At 38.2% G+C, this 26,473-nt stretch overlaps 1 protein-coding gene and 1 long non-coding RNA gene across 8 annotated transcripts in view; one reads left to right on the top strand and one right to left on the bottom strand.

Moving 5' to 3' along the window:
- FAM172A (family with sequence similarity 172 member A) overlaps positions 1-26,473 on the top strand; it is a 414,351-nt gene that overhangs the window by 380,728 nt on the left and 7,150 nt on the right. The window contains exon 11 of one of the 7 annotated variants that reach the window (XM_044947288.2): positions 19,639-20,286. The exons of the other annotated variants lie outside the window; for them this stretch is intronic. Within the exon in view, the coding sequence (XP_044803223.1) occupies positions 19,639-19,718 (80 nt within the window). The 3' untranslated portion in view covers positions 19,719-20,286. Of the gene's footprint in view, positions 1-19,638; positions 20,287-26,473 lie in introns of those variants that run through there. 7 annotated transcript variants of the gene reach the window in all.
- The window catches only part of LOC112586818, a 28,513-nt gene continuing 18,253 nt past the window's right edge, over positions 16,214-26,473 (bottom strand). The window contains exon 3 of the long non-coding RNA XR_006553151.2: positions 16,214-16,483. This is a non-coding gene — a long non-coding RNA (uncharacterized LOC112586818). The remainder of the gene's footprint in view (positions 16,484-26,473) is intronic.

Consider the following 26,473-nt stretch of genomic DNA (forward strand, 5'->3'; position numbering starts at 1 on the left):
TTTCGATAGGAGATAACATTAATTTTTACTGTGACTTACTGTAACTTTACTATAACCAAAGATGGAAAGATCTGGAAAATGGATAGTAGCATCTGTCTCACACACATTTTTGACGGGAGTTGAACATTGGAGAATCCAAAGGTAAAAGCAGTGATGGGAGTCTGGGTGATCATTTCTGTGTTCCTGACTAAAACAAATGCAGACAAGCTATAGTACAGTTGGTACTCTGTTAGAAACATGAGGAAGCATAACTGAAAATTGGATAGAAAGTCATTCAGCCTTCACAGAGAATAGACTGGAGTCTCATACTAGCCTAGTATAGATAATAGCCATTTATTTAATAAAACTCTGTGAAAAATTAGAAACATTGTTTTAAAGAAAATTGGGCACATTATGTAGCAAATGTAATTACTGTTGTTTTTAGCAGAAAAGTCTCTGTATTAGTTTACTTTTCTAGAGGTACAGTATAGTAGAAATAGTCTATCAGTTCAATTGGGAAATTCGTAATGCTATGTCATTTGCATTATAGGCAGAATTGATGTATCCAAATATTCTCATATAACATTTAAATTTCATTTTAATACCATTTATCATAAAGTACAGTTTGGAATAAGGCAGGTATGTCTTAGATTCCTTTCAAGGGGTCATTGGAACTGTAATCTCAAGGATAAACCCTGTGTCTTGTTTTTCTTTATACGCCCACTGCCCATGTGTCCAGTGTATACAAGGCACTTAGAAAATGTTTGGACTACAAATGTTTGGAGCTCTTTTAAGGGTATTATCTTTCAGCCTGTTTCTTCAAGACAACATTGTACTTAGGCTACAAGGTACTAACTTTTTTTTTCAATTTAACATCTCTGTACTGTGAAGTAATCATCATTTTCATTTGTATTACACTATTTTCTATCGATTGCCGACAAAATATAAGACATGTCATGGAAAATCAAATATGACACCTCTAGAAGATAAGCAGGAAGGCCCAAGGGAACTTACTCTCCAGCTTTCTTTGTAGATGTTTAGTAGCTCAATGCAACATTGATCTTGCCCACAATAACTATGTCCCTGTCTTCCCACTTCTAGCACATTCTTTCAGAGGACTGTAGCAGCCTCCCAACAAGTGCAGAAGGATACAAATTGGTTGGGAATTGGTACTATTAACTGTGATCTGAGAAAGGCCACAGTTGCTATGGTATCAATATTCCATTTATCTTATCTCAGATCTACAGATATTGGAGAGTGTTAACTTACTCCTGTATCAAATTCTCAGTCTTCTCTCTGACATATGGAAGTCACACCTTTCACAGAAGCGCATCTTCCGTATCCGCAGTTCACACTTACTGAGGCATGACGTATGCAGATAGTCAGCAGCTAACCCCTGGCTGGGAGAGGGGATGGTGTACAAAACCGAAAACATGCCTGCATGGTCCCTGACCTTACATAGAGCCCTGCGGAGCTTCACTGAGACAGGGCTCTCCCGAACGGAAAGATTTTTTTCTACCATATAAGTGATTATACAGGGGCCTAAAGCTGCCTCCCTGAACGAATTTCAAAGAATCTGCTATATAGTATTACAGATAGTTTTGGTCTTTCTTTCTGGGTGGGAAACAAAAGAAAAATGTGTAGAGTGTTCTGTTTGTGTTTGTTTCTATTTAAATGTGAAAATACGTTGAAAATCAAAATAGTGAACAGTGTCTTATTTCTTCTCTTTACCGTACTTTGCAAAACGAATGTGAATTGTACATGAGTCCTTAAAATTATTTCTGTGGAATAGAAATAGCTCTTTTTAGTGAGAACCCTGTTAACACAGAAGCTATAAAGTGGTATTGAATTCCGTTTTTAACCAAATACACAGTGAAAATTATGTTTCTTATACTTTCAGAAGCTTTTAACAATCATATTTTTTATGGTCATTTTACTGGAATGATTGGGTTACTGAGACTAACAGGCTTATCAGCAGGTTAGAAGCAAAACCTGCATTATCTTGTCATTTTTAGTATTTGGAACTTTGCATCTACATTTTTCAAAAAGCATTTAAAGAATTTTTTATTCTTTTATTTTTTCATAATAGTATATTTCTTTCTCTGGAAAAGAAAACATTTGAAGTTAAGTACTTAGCTCAGAAAATAGCTGTATCTCACTTTTTTTAATTCACCATTACTGAACTCCCACTATTCAGAAGACTCCACCAGTCAGTCATTCAATCAGCAGATGCTTGTTGCACTTCTGAGGGGCGCCCGACACTGTTCTAGGCGCTGAGATGGATAGAGCAGGACACACAGCAAAGCCTCTGCCTTGAAGGAGCTTGTGTATCACTTGAGGCAGATGGCAGTTAATGTAAAAGCCAAAAAACAAGCTAGTAAATAAAGAAAAAATAAGTACTATTTCAGATGTTACTAAGTGTTGTGATATACATTTAACAGGGTAGAAGATTGGGAGTGACTGGGCAGGAAATAAAGGAGCAGAGATGCTCCTTTAGCTAACTTTTTTTCATACTTCGAGCCTGCCCAGTCCTGCCGCTGCTACTGCCCTTCATTAAACTATTAACACGTTGTCTTTGGGCGGGCGTGCTAAGTCGTTTCAGTCATGTCCGGCTCTGCGGCCCGTGGACTGTAGTGCGGCAGGCTCCATTGTCCATGAGATTGTCCAGGCAAGAATACTGGGGTGGCTTGCTATGCCCTCCTCTAAGGGATCTTCCCAAGCCTGGGATTGAACCCACATCTCTTATGTCTCCTGCATTGGCAAGAGGGTTCTTTACCATTAGTGCCAACACTGGGACGCCCCATTCTCTTTGGACCACAGAGTAGTGTGACATCACTGACTGAGTTGTTTTCTCCAGAAGTGATGAAAATACACTTGTCCAACCACATTTCCTGCACCTTCCCTCGTACTCTGGTAACTGGTTGAAAAAGGTGACACTTCCCACCTATACCCCTCACTACTTACACACTTTGGTTTTCCCTAAGGCGTGGAAGAAGAACCAGATGCTGGGCAGCAAAAAAAACAATCTCAAGTGTCCACTATAGATATCAAGTCGAGAATATTTGAAGAGGATACCAGATTTAAAGACTCAAACACTCAGAATGATAGAGTCACTGAACATAGTCAGAAAAGTGAGGGAAACGGATGGATATGAGGCAAAGCATTAAGTTTTCCATTGCTAATATATTCTAACTGTAAATCTGTCCTATAAATTGGCTCAAGCCAGTCTCCACTTATATATATATACATAGTCATTTATATGCAAATGATAATATAACTGAAAAGTAAGCTCTTAGAGGGAATGTATCTAGAGAGTAAAGAACACAAATATCTCATCTGAAACTGGCAGATAATATTTCTGTTTGGATCTTGCTTTAAAATGTATAAAATGCTTTCACATATAACATCTCATAGAGCCATCAAGAACAATGCTGTGAAATAGGTATCGTGATTATCTGCATTTTATATGTGAACAAACCGAGGCTCAGCAAGGTGATCCACACAGAACCATAAAGCTGGAATGTTAGAATTAGACATTTCACCCAGGGGTTGTATCTGCAAGGCCGTTATGTTCTGCAGAACACTACAAATAGATATTTTATGGGAGGAAGCAGACACAAGAGGAAGGAGTCAGAGAGATGATAGGATTGAGTCTGAAGCTACGGCTAACAGGTCAGTGAGAAAGTAATCAACGGTGTCTTTTAGCAACAGAAAGCTAGAACAGAAAAAGTGGATCTCACGTTCAGTTAGAAAACTAATCAATGATTTTTGAAAGGAAAGTTTCCAAACAGCAAAGTGATGATGATAAAAGCTTTGCAGTTATCAAGGAGGGATTTGATTTAAAAAAAAAAAGAAAATGGAGAGTTCTTATGCTGAGGGTGTGTTCAAATAATTCTATAAGCAAACAGGTAAAAGATTGATTAAGAATCAATGTATAGCTAAGATAAGGAATAAAGTTCGGGAAGCCTGAGCGTGCCAAAAGGAACGAGGATAATGTAATAGAAACATAAAGACATCAAAGAGAGGAGAAATACATTTCTGTGTGATTGTCTCGCAACTAAGCGTCCTAAAGTACAAAATGCATTTCTGTGATCTGTTGTGGAAGGAAGAATAGGCACAAAGAAAGGAAGGTATTTCAAGCTGGAGTTATAGAAACCATAGCAAATGCTTCCTCAGCATTCTCCATTACCGTGGTAGAATACTAGTGGCTGTGAAGAGGCATAGAGAGGACCACAAGCTTCATCACAGGGGAAGCTCTCCAGCTTTTCTCTCTTACACAAAGCCCTTTCTAAGGTCACCATAAACTCTCTTCCAGTGGCCTCTGGGGAAGTAGATGCCAAGAAGCATTCAAGGTCATTACATAGAAAACTACTCAGAATCACCAATTTTCTTTTTTCCTCCCTGTGTTTTGTTTTGTTTTGTTTTTTAATTTTTCTGAATACAACTAAATGATAAGCTCTTCAAGGACAAAGACCAACATGTCTAGTTTATTCATCCTCACACTTAGCACAGTGTATATAGCCTATAGGAGCAACTCACTCCATGTTTACTGAACTAAACTGAATTATTTTAAAATGTAAAATCGGAGTCACTCATTCATTCAGATACTCAGCATACTGACACTAAAGTCAGAAACACAAGTTTGAGTCCAGACACTGCCCACTTGCTAGTCTTGTGACTGTGGGCAGTTCATAATATTACCTCTCTGGGCCTCAGTTTTCATTTCTGTGAGTTAGGAATGTTGACTTCTCTATTACTAAGCCCACCAGATTGTTATAAGGACAGAATCTGATAATGCAGATGAAGATAAACCAGAAGTTATCAAGTGCTATACCAAAAAAGGGCATTTTTCTATGGAACCAGTAGTGCCAAGATGCTCCCGTGGTTGACAGGTTTCTTCATCAAATCTAAATGCTGAGTTCAATAAAGGTAAGCAGGCTTATTATGAGCAGATCTTAGAATCTTTCAGTTGCAAATAAACTTTGTGAAAGTATGAGAATGGGCTAGAATGAATGTCTTTTTCTTTAAGACCGAAAGAAAGACTTTTGGTCCCAGTGGGAGAGGGAGAGGATGGGAAGCCTTGAGAGAGTAGTGCTGGAACATGTATATTACCAGGTGAAATAGATAGCCAGTGGAAAATTGCTGTATGGTGCAGGGAACCCAAAGCCGTTTTTCTGTGACAACCTAGGTTTAAGGAGGTTGGAGAGAGAGGGGACATGTATATGCCTGTGGTTGATGCATGTTGATGTATGGCAGGAACCATCACTATGCTGTATAGCAATTCTCCTCCAATTAAAAATAAAATTTTTAGAAAAGCATCCAGTTCATGTGAAGTGAAAGTCGCTCAGTTGTGTCCGACTCTTTGCGACCCCATGGACTATACAGTCCGTGAAATTCTCCAGGCCAGAATACTGGAGTGGGCAGCCTTTCCCTTCTCCAGTGGATCTTCCCAACCCAAGGATTGAACCCCGGTTTCCCGCCTTGCAGGCGGATTCTTTACCAGCTGAGCCACGAGGGAAGCCCAGTTCATGTAAGTCACATAACAGTCAGTCTTATTTTTCAAGGAGCATCATGTGCCGGGCGTTGTCCTTGCATTTTATGTACATGAACCTAAGTTCTCATCACCAACTGCAGTGAATGTATTGTTGTTATTTAATCCCATTTTTACGGATTAAAAAAGAAAGAGGAATTAAAGAACTTGCTCAGGATTACAGCTGGCAAATAGCATTTTTACATTTAAGGAAACTAGCACTAACATAAGTGACTTAAGCAATATTTGCTCTTTCTTTTATTCTCTTTTTTTCACCCTGCTACAACTCTAGTTCATATCTGTATTTCCTCTAGACCAAAGTATTCCAAAGTGTGTTCTGTGAAATAAAATCCACGCAACTCTGCCCAGAGAAGCACATTGGTCAGATATGTTTGGGAGATGGTACACCCTGAAATCCTCCTTGTCTGTGTCACAGGGCACATTAATCCCTCTGAGAAAAGCTGCTGTAAGGAGCCTTCCAAAACTTTTAACAGAACCTTAAATCAGCAGCCCTGTTGATGTCCCACAAAGCCAGAGGTCCATGGAATGAACTTTTAGGAAGATTGAGTGTTGTTAATTAGTAAATGCAATAATCATAATGCCAGTTTGTACCAAAAGATGTGGAGTACCATCTTCACCATAAAACATGTAAAGTTGTAAATGCACAGTTGATCTGATAATTTTCCTAAATGAGTTTGACCAATTTCCTAAAGATTTTTCTATGTAATGTTTTCTTAACTTTGACCACAGTTGGGGCTATAACAAAAGATAACAGAAATTCAGATCATTTTTTCAAGTGAGAAACTATACCCTAGTAGACGGTTGGATCTATTCTGTATTACTGAGAAGTATTACCTTGATTATTAAAAACAAGTGTTAAGTCAGTGATTTTAATCTAATGGAGTAAACATTTCAACTTGGAGGAAAAGCCAATGACAGAACTATTTCTTTCTCTTCTAAAACCAAGAGGAGAATAAAGAATGTTAATTCATTTAGCTCTGTCAGACCAAGATCCTCAATTACTTGAGTCATTTAAAACTTCTTTTGAGTAAGAATAGCTTGGTACCCAAATTCATTTGAACGTCAAATACTTTAGGATCAACTCGAATAAAAAATACTGTTTTGTCTCTTTTTCTCCTTGGAAAACATAATGTGCATTGCCTGTTTTTGTTACTTCATTGTCATGTATTTTGTTAAAGTGGCATAGAGTTTAAATTATTATTATATGCCCATTAGTTCTGCTGCCTTGGGATGTAATGACTCATATTAGTAGTCTATGTAATAAAAAGGGTTGGTGAATTTTTACTGAACTGTCCTTTTGGGACTATAATTTTTAACATTCTCTGGAAGCTTTGCAAATCTTTTAATGATAAAGTGCTCTTACTCTGTCTTTATCATCGACAAGTTCATAAAGACCAGAACTGTTTCCTGTAGATGTTGAACCCAACACCCTGTTGATATGATAAGTTCCATGCTTAAAGAGTCACCAAGAATATGTAATTAAAATGTTGCCATCCTAAGGCAGATAAGGTGATTCTGTAATCTTGTTAGCAGTAACACTTGACTGAGGTCTCTACAATTTATTACATGAGTTTATCTATTTGAGGTAGTTAAAAACACCATGTAATTATTATAGACATATTCTTGTCCTAAACTTTAAATCATTTAGGACTGTAGAAGAACAGAACTGATACAGACGAATTAGCTCAGTTGCTAGTATGTGTTCAGTTGTGTCTGACTCTTTGTGACCCCATTTACTGTAGCCCACCAGGCTCCTCTGTCCAAGGAATTTTTCAGGCAAGAATACTGGAGTGCAGTGCCATTTCCTACTCCAGGGGGTCTTCCCAGCCCAGGGATCAAACCCATGTCTCTTGTGTCTCCTGCATTGGGATGCCCATTTTAATTTATATTTCCATAGATTCTTTTTAACCTGTTCCAAATTTCATATGGGCTTCCCTTGTGGCTCAGATGGTAAAGAATCTGCCTGCAATGCAAGAAACCTGGATTCAATCCCTGGGTCTAGACGATCCCTTGGAGAAGGGCATGGCTACCCACTCCAGTATTCTTGCCTGGAGAATTCCATGGACAGAGGAGCCTAGCAGGCTAAAGTCCATGGAATCAGAAACAATGAGACATGACTGAGGGACTAAAAAAAAAAAAAAACAAAAAAACACCTCATATAAATGGCATATAGGGCATCTATTCTTTTGTGTTTGACTTTTTTCACCTAATGTATTCTTTTTGAGATTCCTCCAAGTTGTTACATGTATCACTGGTTCATTCTTTTTAATTACTAAGTTGACTCATTGGAAAAGACTCTGATGCTGGGAGGGATTGGGGGCAGGAGGAGAAGGGGACGACAGAGGATGAGATGTCTGGATGGCATCACTGACTCGATGGATGTGAGTCTGGGTGAACTCCGGGAGTTGGTGATGGACAGGGAGGCCTGGCGTGCTGCAATTCATGGGGTCGCAAAGAGTCGGACATGACTGAGCGACTGATCTGATCTGATCTGATTCATTTTATGAATATTATCAAAATTTGTGTATCCATTTATTTCACCTTAATTTTTACCAGGCATGTTTTGATTGGAAGACGAATTCTGGGTTGGTGAGGGTGTTCTTTTCCCCTTGTTAGTTTGTTTTTAGTAATTATGTTATTGTCGTCTTGCCCCCGTTGTTTCTGATGAGAAGGTGGCTATCATCTGTGTCACTGTTCAACCGTATGTATTATGTCCCTTTTCCCCTGGCTACTTTCAGGTTTTTTCTTTGTCTATGGATTTTAGTGCTCTTACTATGATGCGCCTAATGTGATATCCTTTGCATTTACCCTGTTCAGCATTTCCTTGACTTTGATACATAAGTTGGTGTTTTTACAAAACTTGGGGGGTTCATGGATATTACTTATTTTTGCTGCCCTATTCTCTTTTTTCTTCTCTGGGACTCCAATTACATATAAATTAAATGGTTTTATATTGTCTTACAAGTCACTTAAGCTGTGTTCATATTTTTCCCAGTCTTCTTTCTATTTTTTTTTAGCTCTGTTGATTCCACTTGGTCAGTTTTCAAGTTTACTGGAGCTTTCTTCTGCTTCAATTAAGTATATCCAGTGAATTTTCCTTTCAGATATTATAATTTACAGTTCTAGTTTTTCCACTTGGTCCTTTTTTAAGGTTTCAGTTTGTCTGCTAAAACACTGTTATCTTTCACTTAATTCATCCATCTCTTTAAGTCCGTGTGTGTGTGTGTGTGTGTGTGCGTGCGCGTTCGTGCACGCATGCACTTAGTCACTCAATCATGTCTAACTCTTTGCAACCCCATGGACTATAGCCCACCAGGGTCCTCTCCCCATGGGATTCTCTAGGCAAGAATACTGGAGTTGCCATTTCCTACTCCAGGGAATCTTCCCAACCCAGGGATCAAACCCATGTCTCTTGCGTCTCCTGCGTTGGCAGGCAGATTCTTTACCACTGTGCCACCTAACTTCTTGGATGTATTTGTAGTCTTAGTTTGCTGATTCTGATGTCCAGATCATCTTTCTGTTTCTACTGTTTTCCTTTTTTCTCTTTCTTTGGTTCACATCTTCCTATTTCTTTGTGTACCTAGTAAGTTTTTATTACATGTTAGATATTGTGGATGATGAATCGTTGTCTCTTGGGATTCTGTCTTATTCTTTTGGCTTTTTTTGTAGTGGGCATGTAAATTATGGATGGATGGTGGATGACCCTGAACTTATTCAGACTTGGTTTTGTACTTTGTTATGGTGAATTTTGCCCTTATTTTTAGAATGAACCCTTAGACATGGGATGTCACCTTTACTCCTAAGGAATAATCCTTCTGGGTTTCAATGGAAAAGCCCACAGTATTTATCCAGCCTCTATAATTTGATAGGATTCAAACTCTAAACTGTCTCTCCCGTGGTGGACAGCTGCTTAAATCTCTGCTCAGCTGTTTCAGCTTTCCGTCCATAGCCTTCTTCTGATTCGTTGGAGTCTTCATGCAAACATTGTTCAAAATTCATCTAAAAACTTGAAAGGAATTTATACATATTTGGAACTTTCCCCCTCTGTGGTTGGCTACTTTTTTCAGGAATTTTCCTTCCTAGTTTCCAGCTGTTCTGGCATCCTAGAATTCCATCTTCTTGACACTTTGAGCCAGTAATTACAGTCTTTTGCTTGGATTCTAGCCACCTGGCACTGTGTAGAAAGGAGAATTCTCTCAAGTTAAGAGCCACCCAGTGCAGATCCCTGCTTTGAAGAATTTAATCTCCAGTTTATACCTGCTCTGGTTGCTTTCCAGAGCCATCAAATACTTGTATGTCATGTTTTGTCCAGAGTTGATTATTGCTACCAGTGGAAGGGTTACCTGATGATCAGAACAAGAATTTTCAGTATAGTATTTTTAAATGTAATTGCATCGAACTGTGGTTAATTTATCTGTTATTAAATATTGCATTTTTGTAAACAAAAAAAGTATGTTTTGCATAGGGAAAACAGCATCTGAAAAAATAGATTTCAGGTTATTTCTGAATGGTGGAATTATTAATGATTTTAATTTTTTTCCTTTTTCTTATCTGTGTTTTCTTCTTTTTCTCTGTAGCAACCATAGGTTGAACATTATGTTCTTTCTGTGTTGTCCTAAGCAAATTTTTTGTTTATGATGCCTGTTTATAATAATACTTGTGCTTCTTCAATGCATTTCATATTATGACTTCACTAGGTTAACTGCCTAATAAAATCCTAGTAGTATATCTATATGGTAAACAATACTCTTTCTGCTTTTAGGAATAGATAAATTGAGACAAATCAAAGTTAAACAGCTTATCCAGAATTTCATTCATATTGATAGACTAGTCAGAAATAGATTTAAAATTTTAAGTCCCTCAGTTCAGCTGTGTAAACTATTTCTAAGCCATCAGCAACAATGTATGCAGTTAATTCTGCATTCTCTAATGGGTATGGCAGAAAATTATCATAGTTAAATATAAGCCTCAAATATTTTAGAAACTTCACTTTTGTCGCTGCTTTCAATCGCCTCTTCATCAGATCTTTTACTGGAGCTTCCAGCAAGTTGAGAATTTGACTGATTTTAATTATAATTCAGATTACCTTCCAAGGTCTAACAAGAAAATGACAGGAAGGCAGGCATTGAGATAGGAGTTTTCTTCTTTCCTGGATTGCAAACTTCTTTTAAAAATACAATCAAATGAATATCTGTTATTTACTGATAGATATGTAAGCTTAAATTGGAATGTTTTAATCATTTTCTTATGTTTTACTAGTTACTAAGATAGTTCACTAGAAATGTCATAGATCTTAGTGTTAAAATTAGTGTTGTCATTCTGAAGTTTCAACCTTGAAAGTGTCAGTTGCTCAGTTGTGTCCAACTCTTTGTGACCCGTGGACTGTAGTCTGCCAGGGTCCTTTGCCCATGGGATCCTCCAGGCCAGAATACTGGAATGGGTTGCCATTTCTTCCTCCAGGGGATCTTCCCCACCCAGGGATCAAGCCTGGGTCTCCTGCATTGCAGGCAAGCTTCTTTACCTTATAAAACCACCTTGTAAAAGATACAAAATAAAGTTATCTTTTAAACATCTACAAAAATGTATGAAGACAAGAATTAATAATTACTAAATCTTAATAGGTTTCCCTCTATGATCCTAGATTGAATTTTTTTTTAATGTTTTATTTTTTGGCCACGCCACACAGTATTGTGGGATCTTAGTTCCCTGACAAGGGGTGGAACCTGCAACCCTGCATGGCAGGTGCAGAATCTTAAGCACTGGACCACAAGGGAAGCCCCTGGATTGGACTTTGTATTAGAAAGTAAAAATGCCATAAGCATAGCTGGCAAAATCGGCATACAAATGGGAAGATAAAAGAGTCTCATACAAGTGTAAACTCTTCTGAATTTGATTACTGTAGTTTACATAAGAGGGTTTCTTCATTGTTAGGAAATATATTCTAAAGGGTATGACATTTGTAACCCACCCAGATAATTGAGAAAAAATAATGTGTATACACAAATATGAGTGTGTTCACAGAAGTGCACAGAGTAAAAGAGTAAAGGCTAAAACAAGCATAATGGTTATTCTAAAGTTTGAGTACATAATATTCTTTTTAAATATATAATACGCACTGTACCATCCCTGAGGCAGTTTTCTGCACTGTGTGCCATGAGAAAATAGCGTCAAGCCCAGAGCTATGTCTCAGTTTCGTAAGAAACTCACTTTCTAATGAAATTCTCTTTTCAGGAACTGCTTTCTTCAACTATAATTTTAGTTTGTAAAAGATTCACTTTTCTAAATCAGGTATTTCCTCTCTGGTGATAAATCTTGAACTGCTATATTTTGGTCAAATGCAATTCTGAAATAAAGTGTAAAATACTATCAGTGATAAAGCACATGTAATGTTCTGACTTACATATAAAAAATGTAAGTTTAAAATTCAGGCAAAGATTATTCCCAAAATTTCAAAACATGTTCTCTAATAATTACGTTAGATACTACATGTCAGTGTCTTAGGCTTGCATCATCCCAGAGTCTCAGCATTTTCTCTATTTCACTTTTAAAGATAAGAAACGAGAGTTTTACAGTTCCCATGTTTCACTGAGACCCATGCTGTCCCTCATCTTTTTGGCTGTTCTTTTGTGGCAGGAAGAGATGTGAGTTATATAAAATTGAAAATGTTGCTTTCTGTGTGAAAGTCTACAAAAAGCTTATTGTGCTGTGTTGGAGGGGAAAAAATTCTTCTTTTTAAAAATATTGGATCTGGAATGCTTACACAGAAACCTGATGTTTAGGAAATGACCTATTGATTGGCTATCTAAAGTTCATTTGTATTTGTGGCTTATGGAAAATTGGTATCTTTCGTCAGCTGAGAACAAATACTGATCTTCCCACACTCAAGACACATTCAAGGTGCTGTTTTAACAATAATAATAATAATATGGATATAAAAAAGGAAAATGCAGATTTTGTAGAAGTATCATGCTCACCTACGACAGTAATAGTTCTTTTCTATATTCCATTGACTGTGTCCATATCAGATCACTGTGGCATGGGTCGTCATTTATTTGGGGACACGACTGCTATGCAAAACTTCTGTATTTAATGCCCATCTTTAGAAACATAACCAGGAAATGTGGATCTTACAGCAGGTTTTTATCTGACTTTAAAAGATGAACTTAATGAGGGAATGAAGAAAGAAAAGCCTACAAAAACGAAATAGAAAAATGCATTTAATGTTTGTATTCTTTCTTGCCTGCACTATACTGGTTACCGATCAGGAAGAAAAATGCTTTCCAGTTTGGGCAATTTTTTTTTTGTTGGACCATTCATGTGTTTCAATCTCATTCCCCTTTGATCAGTTCAGTCTGACTCTTTGCGACCCCATGGACTGCAGCACTCCAGGCCTCCCTGTCTATCACCAACTCCCGGAGATTACTCAAACTCATGTCCATTGAGTCGGTGATGCCATCCAAGCATCTCGTTCTCTGTTTTCCCCTTCTCCTCCTGCCTTCAATCTTTCCCAGCATCAGGGTCTTTTCCAGTGAGTCGGCTCTTTGCATCAGGTAACCAAAGTATTGGAGTTTCAGCTTCAGCATCAGCCTTTCCAATGAATATTAGGACAGATTTCCTTTAGGATAGACTGGTTTGATCACCTTGCAATTCAAGGGACTCTCATGAGTCTTATCCAATACCACAGTTCTAAAGTAGTTGTCTGAATAATATAATAATACAATTGTCTTCAAAAAATATGGTTCTCTAAAGAATATATAGGTCATCCATTCCTTTAGATGTGTATGACTTTATCTCTTAAGCACCTGACTGTCAGGTCACCTAAAATTCATTATACTGATGTCCACCTATTTTACTTCTCCCAGGTTGCTTTTTAGTAGTGTGCCATAAGCCTGCATTAAGGATGCAGTTATTAAAAACAACTATTCTGCACAACTGATTTGTTTTTACCACCTCGATGCAGTGAATTATCATCAACTGTGTTGCCTTCTCCGTATTTGTCAATAGAAAGCTCAAATTTTTGACCATCATCTGGCAATTACACAGGTTTACATATGAGTCATCCTTATGTGTTAATCTTACCCTATTCCTGCCTCTGCGCTATTTCTCTACTGTTTTTCACTTATTTCTCTTTTGTCCTACTATAATGTATATATAAGTCATCTTAAATGCTTTTTCAATGAAATGTATGACTAAATATTAAATAAGTAAAAGTAACTACTATACTTTTGCTTAATATAATATTATTAAAGTTTTCACTGTAGGGATTAAATCACTGTAGAGATACAATTTTAGCCCCATTTTTTATATTTTGTAAATATATTTTTTTCTAGTCAGTGGGTTATAGCTTTCTTTGTTAGAGATTCCTGAAGTACTTTTGTCTTGATGATACAGGTCTTCCTTTATTTTTTGTAGGAAAGTTTTTAACAACTCATGATTCTACCAGTACATATACATTGTTGTGCCCCCGAACACTGCAATCTGACTAACTGAAGACATCTTATTGTCAGTAACCAATATCTTCATGTCTCACTGTACAGATTAATCCTCCACCGTAGTTAACCTTCTCAGTGGATTCACAAGCCTTCCCATCAGTGTGACTTTTTAAATTTTCTCTGTGGAAGAGAAATAAAATAATAGATGCCATTCACATTCAGTGATGCCCAAAGGATACAATTGAGATTCTTTGGGTGGTAATTCCCATCCATTGCCACTTTAACAAGATCCAAGTAATAATTGTAACAATGATTTTAAAATATTGGGGGGGGCAGGGAAAGAGACCTTTATGACCCTATAATTAACTTTAAAATGTTCCTTAGAACCAGGGTACAAAGCAAACAAGTAGGAACAATATGTACTTGGCAAATTTTGTAACACATGTAAAATCTACTTTATATATCCATTGCAATATCTCATACCCCAGTATTGCAACTGTTTACAAACCCAAAAGTAAATTTAATTCCAGAGAGGAAAATTTAATTTCTTGAGCAATAATGAAAGATTTCCCCCTGTAAGTCTTCTAGACAGCTGCAGAAAAGCCTATATGGACAGTCCAATTAGAATTTTGAAATGTCTTTTTAGGATAAAATTTAGTACAGATGCAGTAAGGATTATAATTATAAATAATCTTCATAACCCTTCCTAATAATTACTTAGCCGTATCTATTTCTATTCAGTTTTTAATCATAACTCAGTCCTTAGTGGAACTTAAGGACTGATACTCTAAAATATTATCTGGCATTGAAGTAACCAGTCCTATCTAATATATGCCCACATCATTTTCTAAACTAGGAAAATAGGAATTTACTGTGTTTACATGACATATTTAAGAATATATATTTCATTTAAAATCAATGCATTTTTATCTTAATGGGAGATATTATTCTATATGTATTGATGGTGTTGTGCAAATAAGTTCAGGATCCTGTAAGGATTCTTCTCATGTAGAAGGCAGTTGGATTATGTGATTTTTTTTTGTTAAGAAAAGGACATTCAGAGAGGAAATGCCTTGGGGGACTGAACTGAGAATAAAATTAAAGTAGTATCAGACAGGTGAGGGCAAATTCTAGACTTAAATTGAAAAGACATCCCAGTGTTAGGAGCATAAGTGATCCTCCAGAAGCTGTGTGCCATAAGGTGATCGCAAACTTTCATGACCAGTACTGAGCAACTCGGAGAAGGCAATGGCACCCCACTCCAGTACTCTTGCCTGGAAAATCCCATGGACGGAGGAGCCTGGTAGACTGCAGTCCATGGGGTCGCTAGGAGTCGGACACGACTGTATAACTTTCAAGTAGACAACCTGAGCGACTTCACTTTCACTTTTCACTTTCTTGCATTGGAGAAGGAAATGGCAAGCCACTCCAGTGTTCTTGCCTGGTGAATCCCAGGGACGGGGGAGCCTGGTGGGCTGCCGTCTATGGGGTCGCACAGAGTCGGACACGACTGAAGCGACTTAGCAGTGAGCAACTAGATGACATTACCTGACAAAACCTTTTCTTTCTTTTTTTCTTTTAAAGTGCATCATCACAAAATCAATCAAAATAGACAATGTAATAATGTTATGCCAGATTTATATTATTCACAATAATTTGTTTTATGTGATATTTCATTTGTCTCTATTAGTTAATGTTCTGAGTGCATTTGGAGACTATTTTGCTTATAGTTCACAGTTTCCTTAAATTTACGACTAGAAGGAATGAAAGCTCTAAGAATTACAAAAGAAAAAGCTGAAATTATTCAGATATGATTGTTTATGTAGAAAATTCAGAATCTACAGATAAATTTTTAGGATGACAAGGGTAATTTAGGAAATTTGCTAGATACAAAATAATTATACAAAAATCAATTGCGTTTTTATATACCAACAACAAGCAGTTAAAGATCTGTTTATGGTAGCATCAAAAACATGTCATGCTAAAAAAAAAAGTTCAGGGACATAGCATGTGCATAAATTCACTTGACACAGTAAACTTGTCTTTTCTCCCCAGATTGATAACAGAAGTTTAAGGTAATTCTTATCAAAATCCCAGCAAGATTTTTTTGTAGGTACAACCCTTTGAGGTTTCCAAGACAACCATCACTTCTGACACCAACCACAAGTCGGCGTCACTAAGCCATCTTCAGGTTTCGTCATTTGCCAGGAGCACGCACAGTGCTCACCATTATAACAGTAAAGGGGTGTAGACTAAAATCAGCCAGGGAGAAGCGCACAGGGCAGAGTCCAGGCAAGTTCCAAGGATGAATTTCCATTTGTCCTCTTCCAGTCGTGTCTTGGCTAGGGCTATCTTTTCCCAGCAACAGTGTGTAAGAATACACATAGAATAGTGCAGACTGGGGAAACTCACTTGAACCATGGTGTCCAGAGTTTTTATTGGGACTCAGCTCATATTGACATGGTTGACCACCTGCATTGCTGACTTTAATCTCCAGATACTCCAGAGGTCCAACTGAAACCTTTTGAGGCAAGGTCAAATAAATCATTACTGTACAGTAGACATACATAACTTTATTCTAAAATTTATATAAAAGGGCAAAGGAACTAGAATACTCCAAACAACTTTGAAAAAGAAGAATAAAGTGGGAAGAATCAGACTCTCTGATTTTAATACATCACTGGCAAAGATACAAAGAAAACTAGATCACTCACACATTGCTGGAAGGACTGTAAAATTGTGTGATGACTATGGAAAACAGTGAGGGAGTTTCTTGCAAAACAAAACATGCAAGTAATATACAGCCCAGCAGTTGTACTCTTGGGCATTTATCCCAGAGAAATGAAGATTATGTCACAGAAAAATTCATACATGAATATTTAGAGCAGCTTTATTTATAATAGCCAAAAAACTGAAAACAACCCAGATATCCTTTGAAATGGGAGTGGTTAAACTGCGGTACATCCATATCATGGAACACTACTCAGCAATAAAAAAGAATGAACTATTGATTCATACAACAACCTGGATAAATCTCCAGAGAATTAAGCTGAATGATAAAAGCCAGTCCCATGAGATTATGTACTGCATGATTCCATTTATATAATATTCATCAAATGACCAAATTCTAGAAATGAACAGATTAGTGGTTGCCAAAGGTTAAAGAAAGGCTGGAAGGAAGGTGGATGTGGCTATAAAGTGAAACATGAGTGATCTTTGTGGTGATGGAAAGTTCTGTAGCTTAACTGTAGCATGTTAATATCCTAGTTGTCGTATTAAACTATGGTTTTATAAGGTGTTCCTGTAACAGGAATCATAAACAGGACACAGGATCCATTTGTGTTATTTCTTACAACTGCATATGAATCTATAATTATCTAAAAATAAAAAGTGTAATTATAAATGAATGAATCCAAAAAATTGAAGTGCAAATCCTCTGTGGAGAAACTGATAAACCTTCATTAAGAGACATTAAAGATGATCTAAATAAATTGCAAGATATATCACAGTCACCGATTACAGGATTCAACATTGTAGGTATATCAGTTCTCCCCAAATTAGTGTATAGGCTTACTACAATTGCAAATCATTGAGTGACTGGGGCAATCTATAATGGCTACTTTACCACCTTGTCTTTCCTTCACCTCCTCTTCCTACTGGCTGCACAGCAGAGGTCTGTGCTTTTGAGAGTCTGACAAAACAATATAAAATGATGCTGTAGATACAAAGGTTCATCTGACTCACGTATGAATTCAGAATACCACTAGCACTTTGCTTTGTAAAGTCACCAGTTTTAATTGCTGTGATCTTCCATATGCTTCCATTTCCTTTATTTCAAAAGAAGACCCATCATCAAAATAGTGCAAAAACCATAGAAAACATCTATGAATTTATGCTTTATTATATCTTAATAGCATTTAATAAGTATCAGGTTTCTGGTGAATTCATTTCTAGACAGTTTTTTATACAACACATATCTATTAGCCTCAGCTGTGATTTCTGGAATAAGAAGTTTTGAGGCATTACCCTCAAAGGATTTGGAGATAAAACAAGATATTTTCATACATGAAATGACTAGTTAAGCAAAGTAAGTATATGATAATATAGTATATGCTGCTGCTGCTGCTAAGTCGCTTCAGTCGTGTCCGACTCTGTGCGACCCCATAGACGGCAGCCCACCAGGCTCCCCCGTCTCTGGGATTCTCCAGGCAAGAAGACTGGAGTGGGTTGCCATTTCCTTCTCCAATGCATGGAAGGGAAAAGTGAAAGTGAAGTCGCTCAGCCGTGTCCGACTCTTCGCGACCCCATGGACTGCAGCCTACCAGGCTCCTCAGTCCATGGGATTTTCCAGGCAAGAGTACTGGAGTGGGGTGCCATTGCCTTCTCCATAGTATATGCTATATATACACAAAACACTGAAACATGAAGAAAGGAAGTGGTTGGTGTGGGGTAAGGAATCAAAGAAGTTTTATTAGAGGAAGTAAATATTGAACTGAAAGTAATAAGACATCTTCTGAAAATGTTTTATTATAATGCTTAGTCAATTTATAAATATTAAGCAAATATATTTAAGCAAAGTGTCAGTATAGCTATGGCCTGTCACAGCTGCTCTGGACTTTAGATTTCTCACTTGTGAAATGGAGCTGTTAGATGAAATTTTATCTTGGGTTCTTTCCACATCTTTACTATCTTATATTTGCTATGTTTCTATCTGCATCTAAATTTGAACCAAGCCCACTACATCTTGGGAATGCAAGCTCTTGAACAGTTCAAGTTTGACTCTCTGCAAGTTCTCAGTTCTGACCCTGTCCTAAACGTCATTTGATTCTAGTAAATTGTATTTACTAGAGAAGGACAGCACTTTAGCTAAGTAGAACTATGAGATGCTCTATACTTAACAGCTAGTTACTAGCGGGCTGTGGATCGCCTGCACCTACCTCCTCAGTTTGTTGGAGAGAGCAAGAAAAACACTCTACTCCTTGAGTTTTGGTTATAGAGTATCCAACCACTATTACATTCCAATTTTAGAGGATTTTATTTCTAGACTCTAAAAGCTGGTATACACTTCAGTATAAGGTACATTGGTCCATCTGTGTTGAAGATGAGTAAAGTTTGACCACTGCCTTCAAAAACTTCACCATGGTAATCAATCTCTTCTCTGACTGGACTTCAGAATCACAGATGCCCAGACCCTGAGATTTTGAAAAGGTTTAAAAATTGTCAGTTGACTTGGGCCTGGGAGAATGGGGGATATTTATAGAAAAACAGTTGATGGATTAAACCCAGAAAAGAAGATTCAATCCAGGGAATGGAGGGCTTTAAACCACGTGGAGGAATTTCTACATAATTTGAAAGATTCTGAAGAAAATTGGATATGTTTGAGCAGAGAAAGAGGTCTGTGACACAGAGGATACTTTAGAATTTTTCATCCGGTAGCAGGGTACAAGACAGAAGAGGGTGAAGGCAGTGAAGTTTAAGTTAGGAGGAAGTTTCTGGAGGCTAAATAATAGGTCATTAAATCCAGACTGGTAACAGGGGAATGGAAAGGGAAAAAAAAAGAGATTGGAAAAACTTTGCTGAGGTATAACTGTCAGGATTTGGTAACTGATTGGATCAGGAGTCAGGGAACAAGCAAAAACAAAATCAAAGCCTACTGAGAGGCTTGTATGTTCATAGAAGCGAAGAAAGTGGGAAAGCCTGCCTGGAGAGCAAGTCCACAGTCACGTCTGGAGGCCTACAGACATGGAACACGGTGAGAGCACATTCCCAGCCTGGTACCTTCCCACCACACACACCAGCCCAGAGGGTCAAGAACCCAGACGCATCAGCGGAGAAGAGCACGGTTGTTAGGAAAATGCTGTTTCTAATCCAGCTACTACTTTGAAATATTTTATTAGGCTGCCTTTCAACTCTTAACTACATATGACTGTTGCCTACTACTATAACTCACTTTATGTGAAACAGAAGTAGGTGTGTTTTATATTCTGAAGTGTGCGGGAGGAGAATGATCTACAGGTGGGAGGAGTTGATAAGTGCAATCAGGGAGGGTTAAATCCATCATTCCAACTCCCCCATAATCCATTCAGTCTTTACCAAAAAAAAAAATAAAGGGTACTCTTTAAGTACAAATTATATTTCTCCTTTGATGAAACTCTGCTGCTTGTACTTGGAATAAAATTAAATTAATTCCATTGTACTTGAAATAAAATCAAAACCTTGCACTGTGGCCTGAGAAACCTCACATGGCTTGGAGGCTGCCCACCTCTCTGAATCGTCTTCCACTTTCCCCTCACCCTCCATACTCTGGGCACTGACTCTTCAGTTCCTTGACTGTGACTTGCTTGTCCCCTGCTCAGACCCACCCTCCCCCGCACCCCCACCCCCAACCTCCCCACATCCCTGGCCCTTGTTCTCCCAGGACCCTGCCTAGAGCATCCTCCCCAGACCTGCATCTGGCTCCCTCTTTCCATTCTGGTCTCGGGTCAGAAGTCTTTTCCATCAGGTGTAAATGGATGACCACCTCTCCTCCTCTTTGTTCTCTTCACCTCCGCCATTGCGTGTGTGTGTGTGTGTGTGTGTGTTTCCCCCACAGTGCTTCTGACTCTGAAACTATCAGGTTCATTGGTATACCTGGTTATCACTTGTCATCCCCACCAGCACGTATGCTCCAAGAGCAGAGTCTTTGTATATCACTCACAGGACCCATGGAAAAAACTTCCCACAAAATATATCCTCTAGAATAGAATCCACAGTTGAGGGAAGAGGACCACAGAAGACTCAGATATTTGAACTAGTAAATGATTTTATTTTGCGTAGAAATAAAGTATTTTGCAATCCATTCAATCTCTCCTTGCCGTCACTTTCTCATTCTCTCTCTCCCTTCCTCCCCCTCACTTCCCTTCTCTTACTTTCTCTCCCTTTCTCCCTACTTCTCTCTTACTTACACAAACACACACACACAAAGTCAGACTGGCAGCCATAAGCCATGGGTAGCTAGTGAGGAACACAGAGAAGCTGGAAGAAAAGGGAAGCCTGACAAGATACCTAGAAAGCTGCACTAGCCCTCGTGATCAGAAGCAGGCCCAGAAAGCTCTTTGCTGCTTGTGTTGGAAACAATACGATCAAATACCTATGGAAACAGCTATTTCATGATTCTTTGCATTCCTTATTTAGAGCTCTGTGCTTGTACAATCCTCTGGTAAGTTCAGTTCAGTTCAGTTATGTCCGACTCTTTGTGACCCCATGGACTGCAGCATGCCAGGCCTCCCTGTTTATCACCAACTCCCAGAGTTTACCCAAACTCATGTCCATTGAGTCAGTGATGCCATCCAGCCATCTCACCCTCTGTTGTCCCCTCCTCCTCCCGCCTTCAGTCTTTCCCAGCATCAGGGTCTTTTCCAGTGAGTCAGTTCTTCGCATCAGGTAGCCAAAGTATTGGAGTTTCAGCTTCAGCATCAGTCCTTCCAATGAATATTCAGGACTGATTTCCTTTAGGATGGACTGGTTGGATCTCCTTGCAGTCCAAGGGACTCTCAAGAGTCTTCAACACCACAGTTCAAAAGCATCAATTCTTCGGCGCCCAACTTTCTTTATGGTCCAACTCTCACATCCATATGTGACTACTGGAAAAACCATAGCTTTGACTGGATGGGCCTTTGTCAACAAAGTAATGTCTCTGCTTTTTAATATGCTGTCTAGGTTGGTCATAGCTTTTATTCCAAGAAACAAGTGTCTTTTAATTTCATGGCTGCAGTCACCATCTGCAGTGATTTTGGAGTCCAAGAAAATAAAGTCTCTCACAGTTTCCATTGTTTCCCTATCTATTTGCCATGAAGTGATGGGACCAGATGCCATGATCTTCGTTTTTTGAATGTTGAATTTTAAGCCAGCTTTTTCACTCTCCTCTTTCACTTTCATCAAGAGGCTCTTCAGTTCCTCATCACTTTCTGCCATAAGGGTGGTGTCATCTGCACATTTGAGGTTATTGATATTTCTCCCAGAAATCTTGATTTCAGCCTGTGCTTCATCCAGCCTGGCATTTCACATAATATATTCTGCATATACATTAAATAAACAGGGTGACAATATACAGCCTTGACGTACTCCTTTCCTGAATTGGAACCAGTGTGGTTCTTTGTCTGGTTCTAACTGTTGCTTCTTGACCTGCATACAGATTTCTCAGGAGGCAAGTCAGGTGGTCTGGTATTCCCATCTCTTTCAGAATTTTCCACAGTTTGTTGTGATCCACACAGTAGATCGCAGAGCTGGTAAAATTACTTTTGAAAATGACAAGGGGAACCTAGAAAAAGAGAACTTTTGCCCACACCTGGGCTCAGATTTGACAGGGAAACAGTATTCCTGGAGGCAGGCCTTCTGACAACACTAAGAGTAGTACACGAGACAAGAGGACTTCCACACCACCTGTCTGGGTTTGATGAGCAATTATAGCAACTAAAATGTGTCCATCTTCTATTGGCTAGGAGAGGTGCACTAGAGAGGTCTGCCAGGCTTCGTGTTGGAGACCCATAGCTACTGCAGGCTCTCTACTCTGCCTGAGAAGAAGTTGGCTTCCCAAAGTTGTCTCCTTGAATCTTAAGCTGCCCAGTGCCCAAACCACCACCCACTCCCCTTCCAGAGATGAGAGAAAAGATGCTGGAGGAAAGGACAGACTTTCCCAGAGCTGCGAATGACCCAGAAGTTTCTACCACTGATTTTTTTGCCTTTGTTTCAGCCTGTTATCCCTAGTCAAGCTTGATGACTTGCCTTTAGGGTCTCAACACAATCTCAGCCTTAATGGGTTTGCAGCGTTGTTAGCAGTCGAAGACTTGCCTGTCTCTGCTTCCACAAGTAATTTAAGCAGGCCTGTGATGCGTTTAGTGAGCTGCTCTTGGCATTTTCCTCACTCAGCCTCAGTGACCACCCCACTTTGTTTGCCCCCACCCCACGTGACTGAGCCTCACACTTGTGCTTCTAACTTGGAGAGTCACCATCAGGAGCCCTTCTGTGTTCAAATATTGGTAGATTTATTCTTTTAAATGATGTTCTCCTTGGAAGCTCTAGAATTCATTTTGCAATGAATTTTAATAGTAATATATGTTTTCTTTCTGTTTAGAAGGCACATTATTTTTCCATGCTCTAGTATTTCTCTAATTCTTTATAGCTTTCTAAAAATAACCACTGGTGAGCTCATAAAATCATTAGTTAATCCCACTGGGACTCAATAATGCATATTACAGACCTCCTGATTTTTATATATTAGATTTTCTCAAGAATTCCCTTACCTGTTATTATCAACATAGCTATATTGACAGGGTCTTCATTACTTCCTAATTGCTCATATTTCTTTTTCTTGTTAAAGATCAATTTTTAAAATCAATCCTTGTCAGTTTGAAAGTATCATAGATATGTTATCCTGTTAATGTGTTTCATATCTTTCTGTTTTTTTTCTTCCCCCTTTATCATAAGAAGCATATAAAATTTATTCATTATCTTTTTCTTTAAAAACAAATTCTTTTGCAGGGGAGGGGGATGTCGAGAGGGTAGGGAAACATAGTTGTTTTTCCTCCTAAAATAAAGATATTAAAAAGGATATTTCATATTCAGAGGTGACTTTGCTAACAGTGATATTCCCTATTCTAAACCAGACCCTAAAATGTAAATTATGCATAAATTGTTGAAATTATTCCATGACCTTTTGGTTTCAGACCATGTAAAATAAGGTGACTAACAATAACTAGAATAGTGAATGGCTGCCCAAGAAATTCTTCTAAATTATCTTTTCTTTTCTTTTTTTATTTATTTTTTAATTTTATTTTATTTTTAAACTTTACATAATTGTATTAGTTTTGCCAAATATCAAAATGAATCCGCCACAGGTATACATGTGTTCCCCATCCTGAACCCTCCCCCCTCCTCCCTCCCCATTCCATCCCTCTGGGTTGTCCCAGTGCACCAGCCCCAAGCATCTAGTATCGTGCATCGAACCTGGACTGGCAACTCGTTTCATACATGATATTTTACATGTTTCAATGCCATTCTCCCAAATCTTCCCACCCTCCCCCTCTCTCTCAGAGTCCATAAGACTGTTCTATATATCAGTGTCTCTTTTGCTGTCTCGTACACAGGGTTATTGTTACCATCTTTCTAAATTCCATATATATGCGTTAGTATACTGTATTGGTGTTTTTCTTTCTGGCTTACTTCACTCTGTATAATAGGCTCCAGTTTCATCCACCTCATTAGAACTGATTCAAATGTATTCTTTTTAATGGCCGAGTAATACTCCATTGTGTATATGTACCACAGCTTTCTTATCCATTCATCTGCTGATGGACATCTAGGTTGCTTCCATGTCCTGGCTATTATAAACAGTGCTGCAATGAACACTGGGGTACACGTGTCTCTTTCCCTTCTGGTTTCCTCAGTGTGTATGCCCAGCAGTGGGATTGCTGGATCATAAGGCAGTTCTATTTCCAGTTTTTTAAGGAATCTCCACACTGTTCTCCATAGTGGCTGTACTAGTTTGCATTCCCACCAACAGTGTATGAAGGTTCCCTTTTCTCCACACCCTCTCCAGCATTTATTACTTGTAGACTTTTGGGATCGCAGCCATTCTGACGGGCGTGAAATGGTACCTCATAGTGGTTTTGATTTGCATTTCTCTGATAATGAGTGATGTTGAGCATCTTTTCATGTGTTTGTTAGCCATCTGTATGTCTTCTTTGGAGAAATGTCTATTTAGTTCTTTGGCCCATTTTTTGATTGGGTCATTTATTTTTCTGGAGTTGAGCTGTAGGAGTTGCTTGTATATTCTCGAGATTAGTTGTTTGTCAGTTGCTTCATTTGCTATTATCTTCTCCCATTCTGAAGGCTGTCTTTTCACCTTGCTAATAGTTTCCTTTGATGTGCAGAAGCTTTTAAGGTTAATTAGGTCCCATTTGTTTATTTTTGCTTTTATTTCCAATATTCTGGGAGGTGGGTCATAGAGGATAAATTATCTTTTCAATGAGACCTAACTCATACTGTCCATCATATTATAGTAGTAAACCTCACCTCTGGAAAATCTGGGTGTGTGTGTGTGTGTGTGTGTGCACGCGTGCATGCACACATGTGTGATGTCACTTGAAGACTGATTATTTGCTTTCCCAGAGAATTCTTCACTTTATTAAAAGATTCACTGAAGTAGATAACCTGTTTCTTCCTTTAAAAATATTCTATTTACAGAAATTATATTTACATATAACTTTTTAAGACATCTACTGCATAAAATGAGGTACAGCTTCAGAGTAGTCTACATCTACCAAAGTAAACATCAGGATTTTGGCTGCTAACTCAGTAGCATATTTTGGCATAGTTTTTGCCGAAAAAAAAAAATTCTAAGCACTAAGATCAAGTGAAGAGGAGTATGGACAAGGCAGATTTGCAAGAAACACTTCAATTAAAGTCATCATAGGAAGAAGTAAGGGACATTAGACAAGGCAAAAGACAGCAATGTTTTCTTCTCTCATGCTATTCTTTGAGCATTCCACTGACAGTACTATTTCCAACTGTTTCTTGTTTAATTTCTAAATGCTGATACATAAATGTAGCCTCCTTCTTTCTCAGTTCCATTACAAGACACTGTAATGTGTGGGGTGTGTGTAATGTGTTTGTATGCATAAAAGACACATAAAGTCTTTTGGGAAAACTTGACTCATTTTAGCAATTTGATCTTCCTCATATGACTTATAGTCTCATCCTTTATACTTAAAGTGTCTAACCTTTTTGACCATTTGTGCTATCTCTACCTCCTTGAAATTTGCTATAGTTCATTTTTTAAACAATTGAGAGATAAAGAACATTCAGTGTAGTATTTTAATTGGAAGATCCCCTGTCTACTACCTTTTGGTTATTTCACAATGAACAACGTCACTGACAAACAGTATTTGTGAAAGAAACATTAAGTAAGTGAAGTAAAAGGCACTTTCTACCCTGTGTAAGGATAAAAGAGCTAGCTGTAGGTAGGGTTCAGGTTATAGTAAAATTAATCTCTAATGTAATGAAAAAGAATTAACTTCATTTTTATTTAAGCTGACCCTTGATCATCTAAAAACATATTATTTTCACAAATATTTTGTCGTGCTTTTAACTATCCTTAAATAAATTCTAGAGATAACATAATTCACCTACTTACAAGATTGCTAAATTGTTGTATTCCCCTAGTTAACATATGAAGGAAATAAAAGAAAAATAACCCATAATAATATGCATGCTAAGTCGCTTCAGTTGTGTCCGACTCTGTGCGACCCCATAGATGGCAGCCCACCAGGCTCCCCCGTTCCTGGGATTCTCTAGGCAAGAAGACTGGAGTGGGTTGCCATTTCCTTCTCCAGTGCATGAAAGTGAAAAGTGAAAGTGAAGTCCGGCTCTTAGCGACCCCATGGACTGCAGCCTATCAGGCTCCTCCGTCCATGGGATTTTCCAGGCAAGAGTGCTGGAGTGGGGTGCCATTGCTTTCTCCGAATAATATGCA

The sequence above is a fragment of the Bubalus bubalis genome, chromosome 9 (genome assembly GCF_019923935.1).
Source record: "Bubalus bubalis isolate 160015118507 breed Murrah chromosome 9, NDDB_SH_1, whole genome shotgun sequence".
Lineage (NCBI taxonomy): Eukaryota > Metazoa > Chordata > Mammalia > Artiodactyla > Bovidae > Bubalus > Bubalus bubalis.